The sequence below is a fragment of the Rhinoraja longicauda genome, chromosome 44 (assembly GCF_053455715.1).
Source record: "Rhinoraja longicauda isolate Sanriku21f chromosome 44, sRhiLon1.1, whole genome shotgun sequence".
NCBI classification, from domain to species: Eukaryota; Metazoa; Chordata; class Chondrichthyes; order Rajiformes; family Arhynchobatidae; genus Rhinoraja; species Rhinoraja longicauda.
Window position 1 is genome coordinate 5443729 of NC_135996.1, and position 18302 is coordinate 5462030.

Consider the following 18302-nt stretch of genomic DNA (forward strand, 5'->3'; position numbering starts at 1 on the left):
TTCTCTGCCTCAGAAGGCAGTGGAGGCCAATTCTCTGAATGCGTTCAAGAGAGAGTTGGATAGAGATCTTAAGGATAGCGGAGTCAGGGGGTATGGGGAGAAGGCAGGAACGGGGTATGATCAGCCATGATCACATTGAATGGCGGTGCTGGCTCAAAGGGCCGAATGGCCTCCTCCTGCACCTATTGTCTATAAACTGCCATTACAGAGAGAGAGGTTGGGCTGGCTGGGACTTTATTTCTTGGAGCGTCGGGGGTGATCTTGTAGACCCATCTTCAGGCTGTTGTGTATTTCCTCCGCATGTCGGTGCGGTCGGCCAAATGTCCGTTGTGTTCTTTGCGTGCAGTGACCCCTCCGGACTACCAGCCGCCGGGCTTCCGAGAGGGCACATCGGAGAGCATGATCTTCGAGGGCGATCCTGTCTTCCTGCGGGTGGGGGAGGTGGCCACGCCCTTCCACATGCTGAAGCTGAAGGTGACGACCGACAGCGAGCGCATGGAACAGGCGGACCGGAGCCTGGAACAGGAGTGCCGCCGCATCCCGTCCGGCCAGCGAGCCGGCGTGGAACAGACCGAGCAGGTCGAGATAAACGTAAGGCACCGAAGATACACACCGAGTAACACAGCGGGTTCGTACAGCCTCTCTTAGGAGGACAATGATGGGTGCCGACCCGAAACGTCGCCCGTCCTGTTTCTCCAGAGATGTCCCCTGAGAACCAGAAGACATACAGATACTCCCCGACTTACAATCGACAATAGGTGCAGGAGGAGGCCATTCGGCCCTTCGAGCCAGCACCACCATTCAATATGATCATGGCTGATCATTCTCAATCAGTACCCCGTTCCTGCCTTCTCCCCATACCCCCTGACTCCGCTATCCTTAAGAGCTCTATCTAGCTCTCTCGTGAATGCATTCAGAGACTTGGCCTCCACTGCCTTCTGAGGCAGAGAATTCCACAGATTCACAACTCTCTGACTGAAAACGTTTTTCCTCATCTCCGTTCTAAATGGCCTACTCCTTATTCTTAAACTGTGGCCCCTTGTTCTGGACTCCCCCAACACTGGTTCTAATTCTGGTTCTGGTTGTAGACAATAGACAATAGGTGCAGGAGGAGGCCATTCGGTCCTTCGAGCCAGCACCGCCATTCACCGTGATCATGGCTGATCATTCACATTTTAAAATTTTAACAAAGCACGTATATATTACAACTCATAGTACCCAAGGATACCTACATTATTAAATCAATTGTACATGTATTGTTCTGTATTATCTCCCCACCGCCAACCCCCCTCCCCACCACCCCCAATTAGAAAAAGAAGGCAAGAGAGGAAGAAGAAAGAAAGAAAGAAAGAATGAAAGAAACCTGGAGTCAAGAAGGAAATACTTCCGGCTTATTTCTTATTAATTTCTTAAGGGGTTGGACAGGCTGGATGCAGGAAGATTGTTCCCGATGTTGGGGAAGTCCAGAACAAGGGGTCACAGTTTAAGGATAAGGGGGAAGTCTTTTAGGACCGAGATGCGAAAGTTTTTTTTCACACAGAGAGTGGTGAATCTGTGGAATTCTCTGCCACAGAAGGTAGTTGAGGCCAGTTCATTGGCTATATTTAAGATGGAGTTAGATGTGGCCCTTGTGGCTAAAGGGATCAGGGGGTATGGAGAGAAGGCAGGTACGGGATACTGAGTTGGATGATCAGCCATGATCATATTGAATGGCGGTGCGTACAGGCTCGAAGGGCCGAATGGCCTACTCCTGCACCTATTTTCTATGTTTCTATTAAGGGTATGTTTCTATTAAGGGTATCAAAACAATCTTGAATTTATATATTTCCATTTCTTAATCCTAATTTTAAAATGAATGGGTTGCAAACTTTCAAAAAGAAATCATATCTATTTCTCAGATTATAAGTAGCTTTTTCTAATGGGATACAACTACGCTTTCAATTCTTATTTCATTGTGATCTTTCCAAGTGACCGCTACACATTTTTTTGCTACTGCTATTTTGAAAAATCTTTCCTGATATTTATCTAAAATTAACCTTGGTAATATTCCTTTAATATATCCAATAAAATCAACCTTGAATCCAATGGTATGGTCTTATTCAACTATTGTCCCAAATTTTTTTTTAGGTCTTTCCAAAAAGGAGTTACCTTCGGACATGCCCATGTAGAATGTAAAAAAGTACCCGCATCCTGGTTGCATCTAAAACAAATTTCAGATAAATTTCAGATCATTCTCAATCAGTACCCCGTTCCTGCCTTCTCCCCATACCCCCTGACTCCGCTATCCTTAAGAGCTCTATCAAGCTCTCTCTTGAATGCATTCAGAGAATTGGCCTCCACTGCCTTCTTAGGCAGTTACGATGCTTCGACTTATGATATTTCGAGCTTACATCAGTGCAAACGCCGGGCAACGGCAGCGACCCACAGCTCGCTTCCGGCCACTTGATCAGTTGAATTAAACGCATTTCGACGCACAATATTTTCGGTTTACGATGGGTTTATCGGAAACGTAACCCCACGTTAAGTTGAGGAGCACCTGTAGTTTGAAGGTGAAGTGAAGAGGGGAAATTTTTAATAGGTTGCTGCAACATTGAGGGTGTGCAGCGTAGGTTTACTAGGTTAATTCCCGGACTGGCAGGACTGTCATATGTTGAAAGACTGGAGCGACTAGGCTGGTATACACTGGAATTTAGAAGGATGAGAGGAGATCTTATCGAAACATATAAGATTATTAAGGACACGTTAGAGGCAAGAAACATGTTCCCAATGTTGGGGGAGTTCAGTACCGGGGGCCACAGTTTAAGAATAAGGGGCAGGCCATTTAGAACGGAGATGAGGAAATTTTTTTTCATTCAGAGAGTTGTAAATCTGTGGAAACTAAACTAAAAAATGAAGGAATGGTTGACGTTTCGGGTCAAGACCCATCAGTCTGAAGAATTTAGTTTTTTTTAGATTTAGAGATACAGCGCGGAAACAGTCCCTTCGGCCCACCGAGTCCGCTCCGCCCAGCGATCCCCACACATTAACACTATCCTACACACACTAGGGACAATTTTTACATTTACCCAGTCAATTAACCTACAAACCCGCACGACTTTGGAGTGTGGCAGGAATCCGAAGATCTCGAAGAAAACCCGCGCAGATCACGGGGAGAACGTACAAACTCCGTACAGACGGCGCCCGTAGTCAGGATCGAACCTGAGTCTCCGGCGCTGCATTCGCTGTAAGGCAGCAACTCTACCGCTGCGCCACTGTGCCGCCGTTGAAGGGTTGAGACCTGAAAGGTCGCCCATTCCTTCTCTCCAGAGATGCTGCCTGACCTGCTGAGTTACTCCAGAATTTTTTGTATACGGTTTAAACCAGCATCTGTAGTTTCTTCCTACACGCCTCACTCCTGTCTCTTATGTTTCATATTTTTTCCACAAAGGATACTTTACCAGCAGAAAGCCCAGCTGCATCTCAAACACTCGCACTCGAAAATGGCAACGATGATGAACAAGATGGAGGTACGTTAAATTGCCATGTAGTAGGGCTTTCGTTTATTTTTATTTTATTGTCACGTGTGGAATTCACTGCCTCAGAAGGCAGTGGAGGCCAATTCTCTGAATGCATTCAAGAGAGAGCTAGATAGAGCTCTTGAGGATAGCGGAGTCAGGAGGTATGGGGAGAAGGCAGGAACGGGGTACTGATTGAGAATGATCAGCCATGATCACATTGAATGGCGGTGCTGGCTCGAAGGGCCGAATGGCCTCCTCCTGCACCTATTGTCTATTGTGTACCGAGGTACAGCGAAAAGCTCTTGTTGCATCCTCACCAGTCACTAAACAGACTGTACATGATTCCAATCAAGCCATTCATGCCGTACAGATACAAGATAAAGGAAATAACATTTAGAGCAAGATAAAGTCTGATTAAAGATAGTCTGAGGGTCTCCAATGAGGTAGATGGTAGCTCAAGACCGCTCTCTAGTTGGTGAGAGGGCGGATCAGTTGCCTGATAACAGCCGTGAAGAAACTGTTCCTAAATCTGCAGGTTTGTGTTTCACACTTCCATCACTCTTACTGATGGGAGAGGGGAGAAGAGGGAGTGACCGGGGTGAGACTGGTCTTTGATTACGCTGGTAGCCTTAATGAGGCAGCTTGAAGTGTTGATGGAATCAATGGAAGGGAAGTTGGTTTGTGCGAAGGTAGACACAAAATGCTGGAGTAACTCAGAAGACCTGAAACGTTACCCATTCCTTCTCTCCCGAGATGCTGCCCGACCCGCTGAGTTACTCCTGCATTTTGTGCCTACCGTCGATTTAAGCCAGCATCTGCAGTTTTTTTCCCTACACAGGTTGGTTTATGCGATGGTCTGGGCTGCGTCCACAATTCACTGCAATTTCTCGCCCTCTTGGATGGGGCTGTTCCCAAACCAAGCTGTGATGCATCCCGATAAAATGCCTTCTGCGGCGCATCTGTAGAAGTTGGTGAGAGTTCTATGGAAGTTCTAAGAAGCCTTCTAAGGAAGTTGGGGCTATTAAGGTAGCCGCCATTTTTATTAGTGGGCATTGGCCTTCTGTTCCACCCAGCCCGCTGAGTTACTCCAGAATTTCGTGACGTTTTTGTTAGAAATCCGTGTTAATCATTTTGCCGACAGAAACAAGAATCCCACCGGAGGCGGGAAAGGTGGAAAAGAAGGCAAATCCAAAGAACAACATTCCCCTGGCACAGGTGAGTGTAGACTCTCTGACTCCAGAGCCAAGTCTACGAATCCATCTTTACTTGCAGGAGCTGCAGGAGCTGGTATTGTTCCGTGAACGATCCCAGGAATGAGTGGGTTAACGTACGATGAGCGTTTGTTGGCACTGGAGTTTAGAAGGATGAGGGGGGGGGGGGGGGGGGTGGACCTCATTGAAACCTACCGAATAGTGAGCGGCCTGGATAGAGTGGACGTGGAGAGGATGTTTCCACTAGTGGGAGAGTCTAGGACCGGAGGGCACAGCCTCATAATAAAACGACGTATCTTTAGGAAGGAGATGAGGAGGAATTTAAGATGAGGAGATAAGATGAGGACATCTTATCGAAACGTATAAGATTATTAAGGGGTTGGACACGTTAGAGGCAGGAAACATGTTCCCAATGTTGGGGGAGTCCAGAACAAGGGGCCACAGTTTAAGAATAAGGGGTAGGCCATTTAGAACTGAGATGAGGAACAACGTTTTCACAGAGAGTTGTGAATCTGTGGAATTCTCTGCTTCAGAAGGCAGCGGAGGCCAATTCTCTGAATGCATTCAAGAGAGAGCTAGATAGAGCTCTTAAGGATAGCGGAGTCAGGGGGTATGGGGAGAAGGCAGGAACGGGGTACTGATTGAGAATGATCAGCCATTATCACATTGAATGGCGGTGCTGGCTCGAAGGGCCGAATGGCCTCCTCCTGCACCTATTGTCTATTGAATTTCTTGAGTCTAAGGGTGGTGAATCTGTGCTGTTCATTACTATAGATGGCTGTGGAGGCCTTCAGTGGACTGAAGAAGGGTCTCGACCCGAAACGTCACCCATTCCTTCTCTCCTGAGATGCTGCCTGACCCGCTGAGTTACTCCAGCATTTTGTGAATAAATACCTTCGATTTGTACCAGCATCTGCAGTTATTTTCTTATACTGCCTTGGTGCTCCGCTCGCTAGTAACAACACGAACATGCAGTAAACAATTAAGAATAAAACATAAAACATTAAGAATAAAACATTATAATTTAAACATGTGAAAGAAATAAAATACCACAGCAAAAGGTGGCTACAGACTTTTGGTAGCTGAGTAGAGCAGCTACTGCTCGCGGTAAAAAAAGCTGTTTTTATGTCTGGCTGTGGCTGCTTTGACAGTCCGGAGTCGCCTTCCAGCGGGAAGTGCTTCAAAGGGTTTGTGGCCGGGGTGAGAGGGGTCAGAGATGATCTTGCCTGCTCGCTTCCTGGCCCTTGCAGTGTACAGTTCGACAATGAGGGGGAAGTACCTTCTCAGCTGGTCGAACGATGCGTTGCAGCCTCCGGATGTCGTGCTTGGTGGCTGAGCCAAACCAGACCGTGATGGAGAAGGTGAGGACGGACTCAATGATCGCAGTATAGAATTGGACCATCATTGCCTGTGGCAGATTGTGTTTCCTCAGTTGCCGCAGGAAGTACATCCTCTGTTGGGCCTTTTTGACAGTGCGTGAAATATCTAAGAGATGGTGCCAATTCCTTAGGAAGGGGAACCCTGGTCGAAGGAGATGTTGGACATACTTGGAAAGACGCAAAATGCTGGAGTAACTCCGCGGGTCAGGCTGCTTCTCTGGAGAATATGGATTGGTGATGTTTCGGGTCGAGACCCTTCAGACACTGCAGGGTTGTAGGTTAATAGGTCAAGTCAAGTTTATTTGTCACATGCACATACACGACGTGCAGTGAAATGAAAGTGGCAATGCCTGCGGATTGTGCACAAAAAAGAATTGCAGTTACAGCATATAAATAAAAGTTAATACAGAGAAGACAAAATTTAGTCCCTGGAGTTATAAAAGTTAACAGTCCTGATGGCCTGTGGGAAGAAACTCCGTCTCATCCTCTCCGTTTTCACAGCGTGACAGCGGAGGCGTTTGCCTGACCGTAGCAGCTGGAACAGTCTGTTGCTGGGGTGGCAGGGGTACCTCATAATCTTGCTTGCTCTGGATCTGCACCTCCTGATGTATAGGTCCTGCAGGGAGGCGAGTGTAGTTCCCATGGTGCGTTCTGCCGAATGTCCTGGGTAGAGCTGTTCCCAAACCAGACTGTAATGTTGCCGGGCAGGATGCTCTCTATAGCCCCAGAGTAGAAGCAATGAAGGATCCTCAGAGACACTCTGAATTTCCTCAGCTGTCTAAGGTGGTAAAGGCGCTGCTTTGCCTTGCCCACCAGTGCGGCAATGTGCGTTGCCCATGTCAGATCCTCTGTGATGTGGACTCCCAGGTATTTAAAACTGCTCACCCTATCCACAGTCGTCCTGTAAATTATCCCGAGTGTGCAGGGTAGACTAGTGTAAGGGGGGATCGTTGGTCTGAGAGCTGAAGGGCCTGCTTCGCTCTATCTCTAACACGATAAATCTAATTAACCTACAAACCTGCACGCCTTTGGAATGTGGGAGGAAATTGGAGTATCAGGAGAAAACCCACGTGGGTCACGGGTAGAACTTGCAAACTCCACACAGACAGCACCGAAGTCAGGATCAAACCCGGGTCTCTGGCGCTGCGAGGCAGCAACTCTACCCGCTGTGCCAAGTGGGCGAGACATGAACTAAAAGTGTGATTCGTTCTTCCCGCTGACAGGTGGGGAACCTTGTTGACAAGACCTCAGAGATGGGGTTGACCGGCAGAAGGACCAGGAGCGGAAAGCTTTTTGACAGAACCTGTGTGAGTAGCCATCTACGCATCGTTGCACTTTAGACAGGCACAAAACACTGGAGTAACTTAGCGGGACAGGCAGCGTCTCTGGAGTGACGTTTCCGGTCGAGACCCTTCTTCGGACTGAGAGTCAGGGGAGAGGGAAGCAGATATGGAATGGTACAGAGAACATGCGAGGCGTGAAAAGAACAGATCCAATCCGGCAGAAGACAGACACAAAAAAAGCTGGAGTAATTCAGCGGGGCAGGCAGCATCTCTGGAGGGAAGGAATAGGTGACGTTTCGGGTCGAGACCCTTCATCAGACTAACCAAATCAGACGGTGATCAAGGACATGCACAATGGTTCGTTGTTGGATATGGCGAAAGGTGACAATGAGGCATACAAATAGTGAAATTAATCAGGAGGGCAGTGAAACCAGGTGGAGAACTAGGGTGGGGGGAGGGACGGAGAGAGGGGGAATGCAAGGTTTACGTGAAGTCAATGTTCATTCCACTGGCTTAAAATCTGCCCAAGCTAAATGTGAGGTGCTGTTCCTCCAATTTGCGTTGGGCCTCCTCCACTGTCAGAACAGAAAGGTCAATTTGGGAATGGGAAAGGGGGAGTTTAGGGCCGAAGGGCCTGTTTCCATGCTGCATCTCTAAAACTTCATCTGTTCTGGGAATACAGTGGAAAAACTGCATTCAAATCATACTACACTCGAGAAGGTGAGGACAATTGTCGCGTGTACAAATGTGCGGTGAAAGGTTTTGTTGAATCTGAAAGAAATCTATAAAATCTGAAAGAAATGTACAAAATTTATAAAAGGACTGGACAAGCTAGATGCAGGAAAAATGTTCCCAATGTTGTGGGAGTCCAGAACCAGGGGCCATTTAAAACTGAGGTGAGAAAAAACTTTTCCACCCAGAGTGTTGTGAATTTGTGGAATTCTCTGCCACAGAGGGCAGTGGAGGCCAATTCACTGGATGGATTTAAAAGAGAGTTAGATAGAGCTCTGTGGGCTAACGGAATCAAGGAATATGGGGAGAAGGCATGCACGGGTTACTGATTATGGATGATCAGCATTGATCACAACGAGTGGCGGTGCCGGCTTGAAGGGCCGAATGGCCTCCTGCACCTATTTGCTATGTTTTACCTCCTCTCCAGTTCCCGGTCTCCTTTAAACCTTGTAGAGGAAGGAACTGTAAATACTGGTCGAAGGTATCACAAAATGCTGGAGTAACTTAGCAGGTCAGGCAGCATCTAGGAGAGAAGGAATGGATGACGTTTCGGGTCGAGACCCTTCTTCAGAACTGTAGGTACTGGTTTACAACAAAGATAGACACAAAATGCTGAAGGGTCTCGACCCGAAACGTCACCCATTCCTTCTCTCCAGAGATGCTGCCTGTCCCGCTGAGTTACTCCAGCATTTTGTGTCTATCTTCCTTTAAACCTTGCTCTTCTCACGCTAAAGTTGTGTCGCCTAGTCTTTGACGTTTCCACCCGGGGACACAGATTCTGACCGCTTTACCCTTCCCTTATCTATCCATGCCTCTCGTAATTTTCTATTCCTCAAAACATTTCAAGGAAACCGTGGAGCCGTTAAACAACGGACAAGAGGAGAACTCAAAGAAAAAGGCGGTGGGGAAGAGGACAACTGAAGTGCAACAATCTAAACCAGTGAGTTCAAAATCAGCCATTATTATACCTTTGAGGTCCTGTTGGAGAAGAGTCCAGTTACCCTGGAGTTTGAGTTTTTTTTCTAGTAAACCAGGCACCCCCAAACGTCACCCGTTCTTTCTCTCCAGAGATGCTGCCTGTCCCGCTGAGTTACTCCAGCTTTTTGTGTCTATCTTCAGTTGTAGAGTTGCTGCCTTACAACGTCAGAGACCCCGGTCCTCTCCACGTCCACTCTATCCAGGCCTTTCACTAGTTTCAAAGAGGTCCCGTCCCCCCATCCTTCTAAACTCCAGTGAGTACAGGCCCAGTGCCGACAAAAGTTCATCAACTGAATCACCACTCAAATAAGTGCAAATCATCACCACCCAAACAACTGCAAATAACTCCAACATATTGCTTAGTTTTGTTTAGAGATACAGCGCGGAAACTGGCCCTTCAACCCACTGAGTCCGCGCCGACCAGCCATCCCTGCACACTAACACTATCCTACACAAACTCGGGATGATATATGATTTAGTTTAGTTTAACGATACAGCGCGGAAACAGGCCCTTCGGCCCACCGGGGAGGAAACCAGAGCGCCCGGAGAAAACCCACGCAGGTGACGGGGAGAACGTGCAAACTCCGTACTGACAGCACCAATAGTCAGGAACGAACCCAGGTCTCTGGCACTGTGAGGCAGCAGCTCTACCCGCTGCGCCACCGTAATGCCCTTTTGGCCAGTTGCCCTGGGATGTGAGTTTTTTTTTCTAGTAAACCATTTACCCCAATGCAAATAACTCGAAAACAAACAAATAGAGTAGAATTCTCTGCCACAGAAGGCAGTGGAGGCCAATTCACTGGATGTTTTCAAAAGAGAGTTAGATTTAGCTCTTTGGGCTAACGGAATCAAGGGATATGAGGAATGGGGTTGTGTAAGAAAATAACTGCAGATGCTGGTACAAATCAAAGGTATTTATTTCACAAAATACTATCAGGCAGCATCTCAGTAGAGAAGGAATGGGTGACGTTTTGGGTCGAGACCCTTCTTCGGACTGATGTCAGGTGGGCGGGACAAAGGAAGGATATAGGTGGAGACAGGAAGATAGAGGGAGATCTGGGAAGGGGGAGGGGAAGAGAGGGATAGAGGAACTATCTAAAGTTGGAGAAGTCAATGTTCATACCGCTGGGCTGCAAGCTGCCTGCATTTGGTTTCGCCGATGTAAATAAGTTGACATCTAGAGCAGCGGATGCAATAGATGAGATTGGAGGAGGTGCAGGTGAACCTCTGTCTCACCTGGAAAGACTGTTTGGGTCCTTAGATGGAGTCGAGGGGGGGAGGTAAAGGGACAGGTGTTGCATCTCCTGCGCTTGCAGGGGAAAGTGCCCGGGGATGGGGTGGTTTGGGTGGGAAGGGACGAGTGGACCAGGGAGTTACGGAGGGAACGGTCTCTGCGGAACGCAGAAAGGGGAGGGGATGGGAAGATGTGGCCAGTAGTGGGGTCCCGTTGGAGGTGACGGAAATGTTGGAGGATGATTGGGGAATCATGTTGGGGTTACTAATTTTGGATGATCAGCCATGATCATATTGAATGGCGGTGCCGGCTCGATGGGCCGAATGACCTACTCCTGCACCTATTTTCTATGTTTCTTTATGAGGATGATCGCAGGGATGAGTGGGTTAACGTATGATGAGCGTTTGGCGGCACTGGGGCTGTCTGCACTCACTGGAGTTTAGAAGGATGAGGGGGGGAACCTCGTTGAAACTCGTGAAAGGCCTGGATAGAGTGGAGAGGACCCGGGTCTCTTGACGTTGTAAGGCAGCAACTCTACCACTGAAGGTAGACGCAAAAAGCCGGAGTAACTCAGCAGGTCAGGCAGCATCTCTGGAGAGAAGGAATGGGTGACGTTTCGGGTCGAGACCCTTCTTCAGACTGGTTAGGGATAAGGGAAACGAGAGGTATAGGAGATGGTGTAGAGAGATAAAGAACGATGAATGAAAGACATGCAAAAAAGTGGTGATGATGAAGGGAACAGGCTAGTGCAACTTGGGAGGGGGAGGGATAGAGAAAGGGAATGTGTGGGGAAAAAACTGCAGGTGCTGGTTTAAATCGAAGGTAGACACAAAATGCTGGAGTAATTCAGCGGATCAGGCAGCATCTCTGGAGAGAAGGAATGGGTGACATTTCGGGTCGAGACCCTTCTCTATCCCTCCCCCTCCCAAGTTGCACAAGCCTATATCTCTCGTTTCCCTTATCCCTAACCAGTCTGAAGAAGGGTCTCGGCCTGAAACGTCACCCATTCCTTCTCTCCAGAGATGCTGCCTGACCCGCTGAGTTACTCCAGCATTTTGTGTCTACCTTCGAGAGAGAGACAGAGAGAGAGGGAATGCCGGGGCTACCTGAAGTTAGGGAAATCAATAATCATACCACTTTACTGCTGTCAAATCACGGGGAAAACATACAAACTCCATACAGCGAGCACCCGTGGTCAGGATCGAACCTGGCGCTGTGAGGCAGCAGCTCTACCCGCTGCGCCACCCTTCCTCATTGTCCGTGCCTCTCTCACCAGGTATATCAGTTTGAAGTCCCTTGCAGCCAGGACGAAGTCTCGACGAGGAAAAGGAAGAAATTCAGCGAGCCGAAGGAGAGGTTTCGTGAGCTGACAAGTTAGCATCCATCGGCCCTCGTGACCTATTTGTCTGCTTGGGCAACGTTGTCTCTTTTCGATGGCACGAAACATTCGTCGGGCTTTTCCTCTTCCTCGATGCTGCCGTGATGTTTGGGGAAGGGAGGGAAAGCAGGGATACTAACTTCCTCGACTGACCGTCGCACGAAGAATGACCCCTTCCCCTCCCCCCCCCCCCCCCCCCCTCGACCTGTGTTTCATCTCCCCTCCCTCGTCAGGGTTAAGCTTGCACAAAGCCCTTGAGCCTGTTCCACCGCTGTAATACGCACCTCACCTTCCACCTCCGTACAGAACCTTGGATAGACTCAAAATGCTGGAGTAACTCATCGGGACAGGCAGCATCTTTGGAGAGAAGGAATGAATAACGGGTGACGTTTCGGGTCCGAAGAAGGTTCTCGTGCAGGTTTGTAGGTTAATTGGTTTCTGTAAATTGTCCCTAGTGTTTGCAGGATAGAACTAGTTTACGGGGATCACTGGTCGGCACGGACTTGGTGGGCCGAAGGGCCTGTGTCTGCGCTGTATCGCGAAATCTAAATAGAGAGTCATAGTGTGATACAATGTGGAAACAGGCCCCTCAACCCAACTTGCCCACACCGTCCAACATGACCTATCTACACTAATCTCATCTCCCTGTGTTTGGTCCATATCCCTCCAAACTTGTCCTATCCATGTACCTGCCTAACTGTTTCTTAAACATTCTGATAGTCCCAGCCTCAACTCCGGCAGCTTGTTCCTTGCACCCACCTCCCTCTGTGTGAAAAAGTTACCTCTCAGATTCCTATTTAATCTTTTCCCCTTCACCTATGTCCTCTGGTCCTCGATTCCCCTGCTCCGGTCAAGGGATTCTGTGCCTCTACCCGATCTATTCCTCTCATGATTTTATACATAATTTTGCCGGCGAGCTGCAGCTAAAACTGGAAGCGCTGGAAACGCTCAGTGGGGTCAGGCTACACCTGCGGGAAGAGATGCAAAGCAAATGTTTCAGGTCGACTCTAGTCCCTTCCCATAGATGCTGCCTGATCCGCTGAGTGTCCCTGAAGGTGGGATGTTGTCCTGGAGAGACAAAATTCACTCAGATAGACACACAAAAGGCTGGAGTAACTCAGCGGGTCAGGCAGCATCTCTGGAGAAAAAGGGATAGGTGACGTTTTGGGGTCGAGACTGCAGTTCTGAAATATCCCGAATCGTCACCAATTCCCTTTCTCCAGAGATGCTGCCTGACCCACTGAGTCACTCCGCCATTTTGTGCCTCATCTTCAGTTTGAACCAGCATCTGCAGTTCCTTCCGTCACACAGCTCACTCACTTCGACACAACCACAGTTGTGTTCCTTGCACTGACCTGGCAGGGGTAAAGAAGGGCCTCGACCCCGAAACGTCACCCATTCCTTCTTTCCAGAGAGGCTGTCCGTCCCACTGAGTCACTCCGCCATTTTGTGTCAATATCTTCGGCGTAAACCAGCCAGCATCTGCAGTCCCTTCTGACACAGGGGTTGTTACTTGAACCTTCACCGCAAGTGAACCAGGGCAATAATTGTGGGCAGGATCGATGCCAAATGCTGGTGTGGGCTGTGGAGATGGGTTGTAAACTACTACTACTTCTGTTTCTTGCTGTTCCATCCCAACAGGACCAGGCAAAGTCTGACCGATTGTTCATTTTGTTCCCTTATCTGCTCTTAAAATGTCTGCAAGGGTCTACAGTGCCTTCAACATAATTCATCGTACAGACGCCCAAGAGATGGTATGGGTTCTGTTCGCAATGGATCGAGGCAACGACTGTTTTTTCCCCTCCACACTGTATTACTTGGATTATATTTTAACTAAAAGTCATTGTTCCTCTTAAATGTCGGTCTCTTTCTCTGGTTAAAGGGAGAAAAGATTGCAAATGCTTGTCAAAAACAAAAATACAGACCCTTCAGTCCAACCCACTGCCTGAAGAAGGGTCTTGACCCGAAACATCACACATTCCTTCTCAAGCACTGGTCTAGATTACAAGGGTGTCCAGAACACCAGATGTCAGAAAATCGGTGTTGAACCTATATCCCCATTCACATAGATATGTAACCTCTCAGGATGCTTCTGAGCAGTGCTATCTGACTAGGAGCTGCAAAATATGTAGAGTCACACAGCAAGGAAACAGGCCCATTGGTCCAATTTATCCATACTGACCGAGATGCCCCATCTACACTAGTCCCACTTGCCTGCGTTTGGCCCATAGCCCTTTAGACCTTTATTATGCCTGTACCCATTCCAAATCTATATACTAAAACTGTTTGTTTGTTCCTCAACTACAGCCAAAGCAGTACACGATAGCGTGACAATTTTAGGCCCACCTTATTCACTGTCGTTCCTTTGGTGCTAATGGAAGAAGTTTCATTGAAGTCGGTGTTAAACTTTTAAAATTATTCACATTTTACAATTTAAATCTATCTCCAAGGGAGGAACAATAAACAATAGGTGCAGGAGGAGGCCATTTGGCCCTTCGAGCCAGCACCGCCATTCAATGTGATCATAGCTGATCATTCTCAATCAGTACCCCGTTCCTGCCTTCTCCCCATACCCCCTGACTCCGCTATCCTTAAGAGCTCTAGCCATCTCTCTCTTGAATGCATTCAGAGAATTGGCCTCCACTGCCTTCTGAGGCAGAGAATTCCACAGATTCACAACTCTCTGACTGAAAAAGTTTTTCCTCATCTCAGGGAGGGAGGTGGAGGGCGGGGATGAGGGGGATGGAGGGGAGGGTGCTGCATCAATGCAGGGGATCAGCGGGTCCAGTTGGTCTAGTGACCATTAAATGTTATAAAACCTGCCTCAGGCAGCACAGTGGCTCAGCGGTGGAGTTACTGACTTGTTACAGCGACAGAGACCCGGGTTCATGCTGTCTGTACAGAGTTTGTAAGTTCTTCCCGTGACCGTGTGGGTTTTAGATCGTAAGTCATAAGATCATAATTGATAGGAGCAGAATCAGGCCATTCGGCCCATCAAGTCTACTCCGCCATTCAATCATGGCTGATCTATCTCTCCCCCCCATTCTCCTGCCTTCTCCCCAATAACCTCTGGCACCGGTACTAATCGGCGACACGGTAGCGCAGCGGTAGAGTTGCTGCTTTACAGCGAATGCAGCGCTGGAGCACAGGTTCGATCCTGACTACGGGTGCTGCACTGTAAGGAGTTTGTACGTTCTCCCCGTGACCTGCGTGGGTTTTCTCCGAGATCTTCGGTTTCCTCCCACACTCCAAAGACGTACAGGTATGTAGGTTAATTGGCTGGGTAAATGTAAAAATTGTCCCTAGTGGGTGTAGGATAGTGTTAATGTATGGGGATCACTGGGCGGCACGGACTTGGAGGGCCGAAAAGGCCTGTTTCCGGCTGTAGATATATGATATGATATGATAATCAAGAATCTATCTCTGCCTTAAATATATCCACTGACTTGGCCTCCACAGCCTTCTGTGGCAAAGAATTCCACAGACTCACCACCCTCTGACTAAAGAAATTCCTCCTCATCTTTCTAAAATGACATCCTTTAATTCTGAGGCTGTGACCTCTAGTCCTAGACTCTCCCACTAGTGGAAACATCCTCTACACATCCACTCTATCCAAGCCTTTCACTATTCTGTATGTTTCAATGAGGTCCCCCGTTCCCCCCACCCCTCAATCTTCGAAACTCCAGCGAGTACAGGCCCAGTGCCGACAAACGCTCATCATATATTAACCTACTCATTCCTGGTTTTCTCCAGGTGTTCTGGTTTCCTCTCACACCCAACACACCTCCAGATTCAGGGACAGTTTCTTCCCAGCTGTTATTAGGCAACTGAACCATGCTATCACCAACTAAAGAGTGGGCCTGACCTTCCCTATACCTCATTGGAGATCTTTGAACTATCTTTCATCGGACTTTATCTTGCACTAAACGTTATTCCCTATATTCTGTGTACGATGTTCAGCTTGATTGTTGCTGAGACGATCGGCTAGTCTGTCCCTATACCTCCTCCCTCTCCAAGGACCCTGACAGTTCTTTCAGGTGAGGCAGAGGCTCACTTGCACCTCCTCCAACCTCACCTACTGTATGTGTTACTCGTGGTATGGTCTATATATTGCTGAGACTGGGCGATTGTTTCGCTGAACACCTCCGCTCAGTCCGCCTGAGCCCACACGATCTCCTGCTTGCCAAACATTTCAACTTTCCTTCCCATTTCCACACTGAGCTTTCTGTCCTGGGCCTCCCCCAATGTCAGTATGAGGCCGAGCGCAAATTGGAGGAACAGCAGCTCATATTTCGCTTGGGTAGCTCACACCCCAGCGGTATGAACATCGACTTCTCTAACTTCAAGTAACCCTCGCATCCCCTCTCTCTCCATCCTTCCCCCTTCCGGGATGCCTTGCTAGTTCCACTGTTTGCATCCATATATTCCATTCGTTATTGTCTCTTCCACAGCCAACAATAGACCATTGTGGGCTCTGCCTTTCCTGGGCTCTGATTTGTCTGTGCCTCTTCATATCTGGAATATCCCTCTCCCCAGACTCAGTCTGAAGGAGGGTCTCGATCCTTTTCCTCCAGAGATGCTGCCTGACCTGCTGTGTTCCTCCAGCATTTTGTGTCTTATCTTCGGTGTAAACTAGCATCTGCAGTTCCTTACTGCACATTATATCCCATCTTGTTGCCCAATGATGACGGTTCGGCACTAGGACCCGGCGGCGGCCGCCTTTGCTCCTTGTTGCTGACGTGTCCGCCGCCGGGTCCCGCCCACCTCAGCCGGTGATTGGGGTCAGCTTAGTGACGCTGCCTCCAACGCCGGTTGGTTAAGCCACCCGTCGCTCAAAACAACTTTGACGTCATGCACGGCCTCTGATTGATCGCGGGGGATGTCCGTCAACAGACGCCGGCGAATCATCGATCACCCGGGGGCGGGATTTAGCGAAACGATGCAAATGGTCGATGGTGGGGAAGGCGGGCGGTGATTGGTAGAAGGAGTATCGTAGGAGGCGGAGTTTGGTTGACGAGTGGGCGGCAGCAGGTTGGGTTGCGCTGGGTTTGGTTGACTGGTGGGCGGCAGCAAGTTGGGTTAAGCGGCCGTTGGAGGCGGGGTTTGGTTGACGAGTGGGCGGCAGCAGGTTAGGTTGCGCATGGTTTGGTTGACCGGTGGACGGCAGCAAGTTGGGTTGCGCTGGGTTTGGTTGACAGGTGGGCGCCAGCAGGTTAGGTTGCGCTGGGTTTGGTTGAGCGGCAGCAGGTTGTTGCGCTGAGTTTGGTTGACCGGTGGGCGGCAGCAGGTTACGTTGCGCTGCCGGGCCCGGAGTTGGGGTTGGTTGAGCGGCAGCAAGTTACGTTGCGCTGGGTTTGGTTGACCGGCAGGCGGCAGCAAGTTGCGTTGCGCTGCGCTGCCGGGCCCGGAGCTGGGGTTGGTTGAGCGGCAGCAAGTTACGTTGCGCTGGGTTTGGTTGAGCGGCAGCAAGTTACGTTGCGCTGGGTTTGGTTGACCGGCGGGCGGCAGCAAGTTGCGTTGCGCTGCCGTGCCCGGAGCTGGGGTTTGGTTGAGCGGCGGCGGGCGGGCGGGCGGCAGCAAGTTACGTTGCGCTGCCGGGCCCGGAGCTGGGGTTTGGTTGAGCGGCGGCGGGCGGCGGGCGGTGGCGGTGGCGACGGAGGTTCGCGCCCCCCCTCCTCAGGCCATGAACACCCTGACCCACAGGCCCCGGCGGGCAGAGACGGCCTCGGGCCGCGACGGGGAGCGATGCCGAGACGAGGCGGACGACGAGGACGGGCAGCGGCGGGACGGCGAGGAGGAGGAGGAGGCCGGAGACTGTAAGGAGCTGCGACTGACGCTGATGGAGGAGGTGCTGCTGCTCGGCATCAAGGACCGAGAGGTCAGGCCGCGCGCGCACTGGGGGGGGGGGGGGGGGCACTGGGGCAGTGAGGGGGGGGCACTGGGGCAGTGAGGGGGGGCACTGGGGGGGGGGGGGGGGGGCACTGGGGCAGTGAGGGGGGGGGCACTGGGGCAGTGAGGGGGGGCACTGGGGGGGGGGGCACTGGGGCAGTGAGGGGGGGGGCACTGGGGCACTGGGGCAGTGAGGGGGGGCACTGAGGCAGTGGGGGGGGCACTGGGGCGTCCACTGGGGGGGGGGGCACTGGGGCAGTGAGGGGGGGCACGGGCAGTGAGGGGGGGCACTGGGGCAGTGGGGGAGGGGCACTGAGGCAGTGGGGGGCGCACTGGGGCAGTGAGGGGGGGGCAGTGGGGGAGGGGCACTGAGGCAGTGGGGGGGGCACTGGGGCAGTGGGGGGGGGCACTGGGGCAGTGGGGGGGGGCACTGGGGCAGTGAGGGGGGGGCAGTGGGGGAGGGGCACTGAGGCAGTGAGGGGGGGCACTGGGGCAGTGGGGGAGGGGCACTGGGACAGTGGGGACGACGACTGGGGCGTCCACTGGGGGGGGGCAGTGGGGGAGGGGCACTGAGGCAGTGGGGACGACGACTGGGGCGTCCACTGGGGGGGGCACTGGGGCAGTGAGGGGGGGCACTGGGGCAGTGGGGGGGGCACTGGGGCAGTGGAGGGGGGGCACTGGGGCAGTGGGGGGGGGAGGCAGTGGGGGGGGGGCACTGGGG

At 50.7% G+C, this 18302-nt stretch overlaps 2 protein-coding genes across 3 annotated transcripts in view; both read left to right on the forward strand.

Annotated features, from left to right (window-relative positions):
- Positions 1 to 11787, forward strand: part of hormad1 (HORMA domain containing 1) — a 29897-nt gene extending 18110 nt beyond the window's left edge. The window contains exons 9-14 of the mRNA XM_078431840.1: positions 347 to 591; positions 3428 to 3506; positions 4639 to 4712; positions 7311 to 7394; positions 8950 to 9042; positions 11591 to 11787. Of these exons, the coding sequence (XP_078287966.1) occupies positions 347 to 591; positions 3428 to 3506; positions 4639 to 4712; positions 7311 to 7394; positions 8950 to 9042; positions 11591 to 11692 (677 nt within the window). The 3' untranslated portion in view covers positions 11693 to 11787. The remainder of the gene's footprint in view (positions 1 to 346; positions 592 to 3427; positions 3507 to 4638; positions 4713 to 7310; positions 7395 to 8949; positions 9043 to 11590) is intronic.
- Positions 11788 to 17126: 5339 nt separating this feature from the next.
- Positions 17127 to 18302, forward strand: part of LOC144612275 (Golgi phosphoprotein 3-like A) — a 38720-nt gene continuing 37544 nt past the window's right edge. For both annotated transcript variants that reach the window (XR_013549650.1, XM_078431841.1), the window contains exon 1: positions 17127 to 17570. Coding sequence is in view for 1 of the 2 variants with exons in the window: in XM_078431841.1 (XP_078287967.1) it covers positions 17376 to 17570 (195 nt within the window). In the remaining variant the exon portion in view is untranslated. The remainder of the gene's footprint in view (positions 17571 to 18302) is intronic.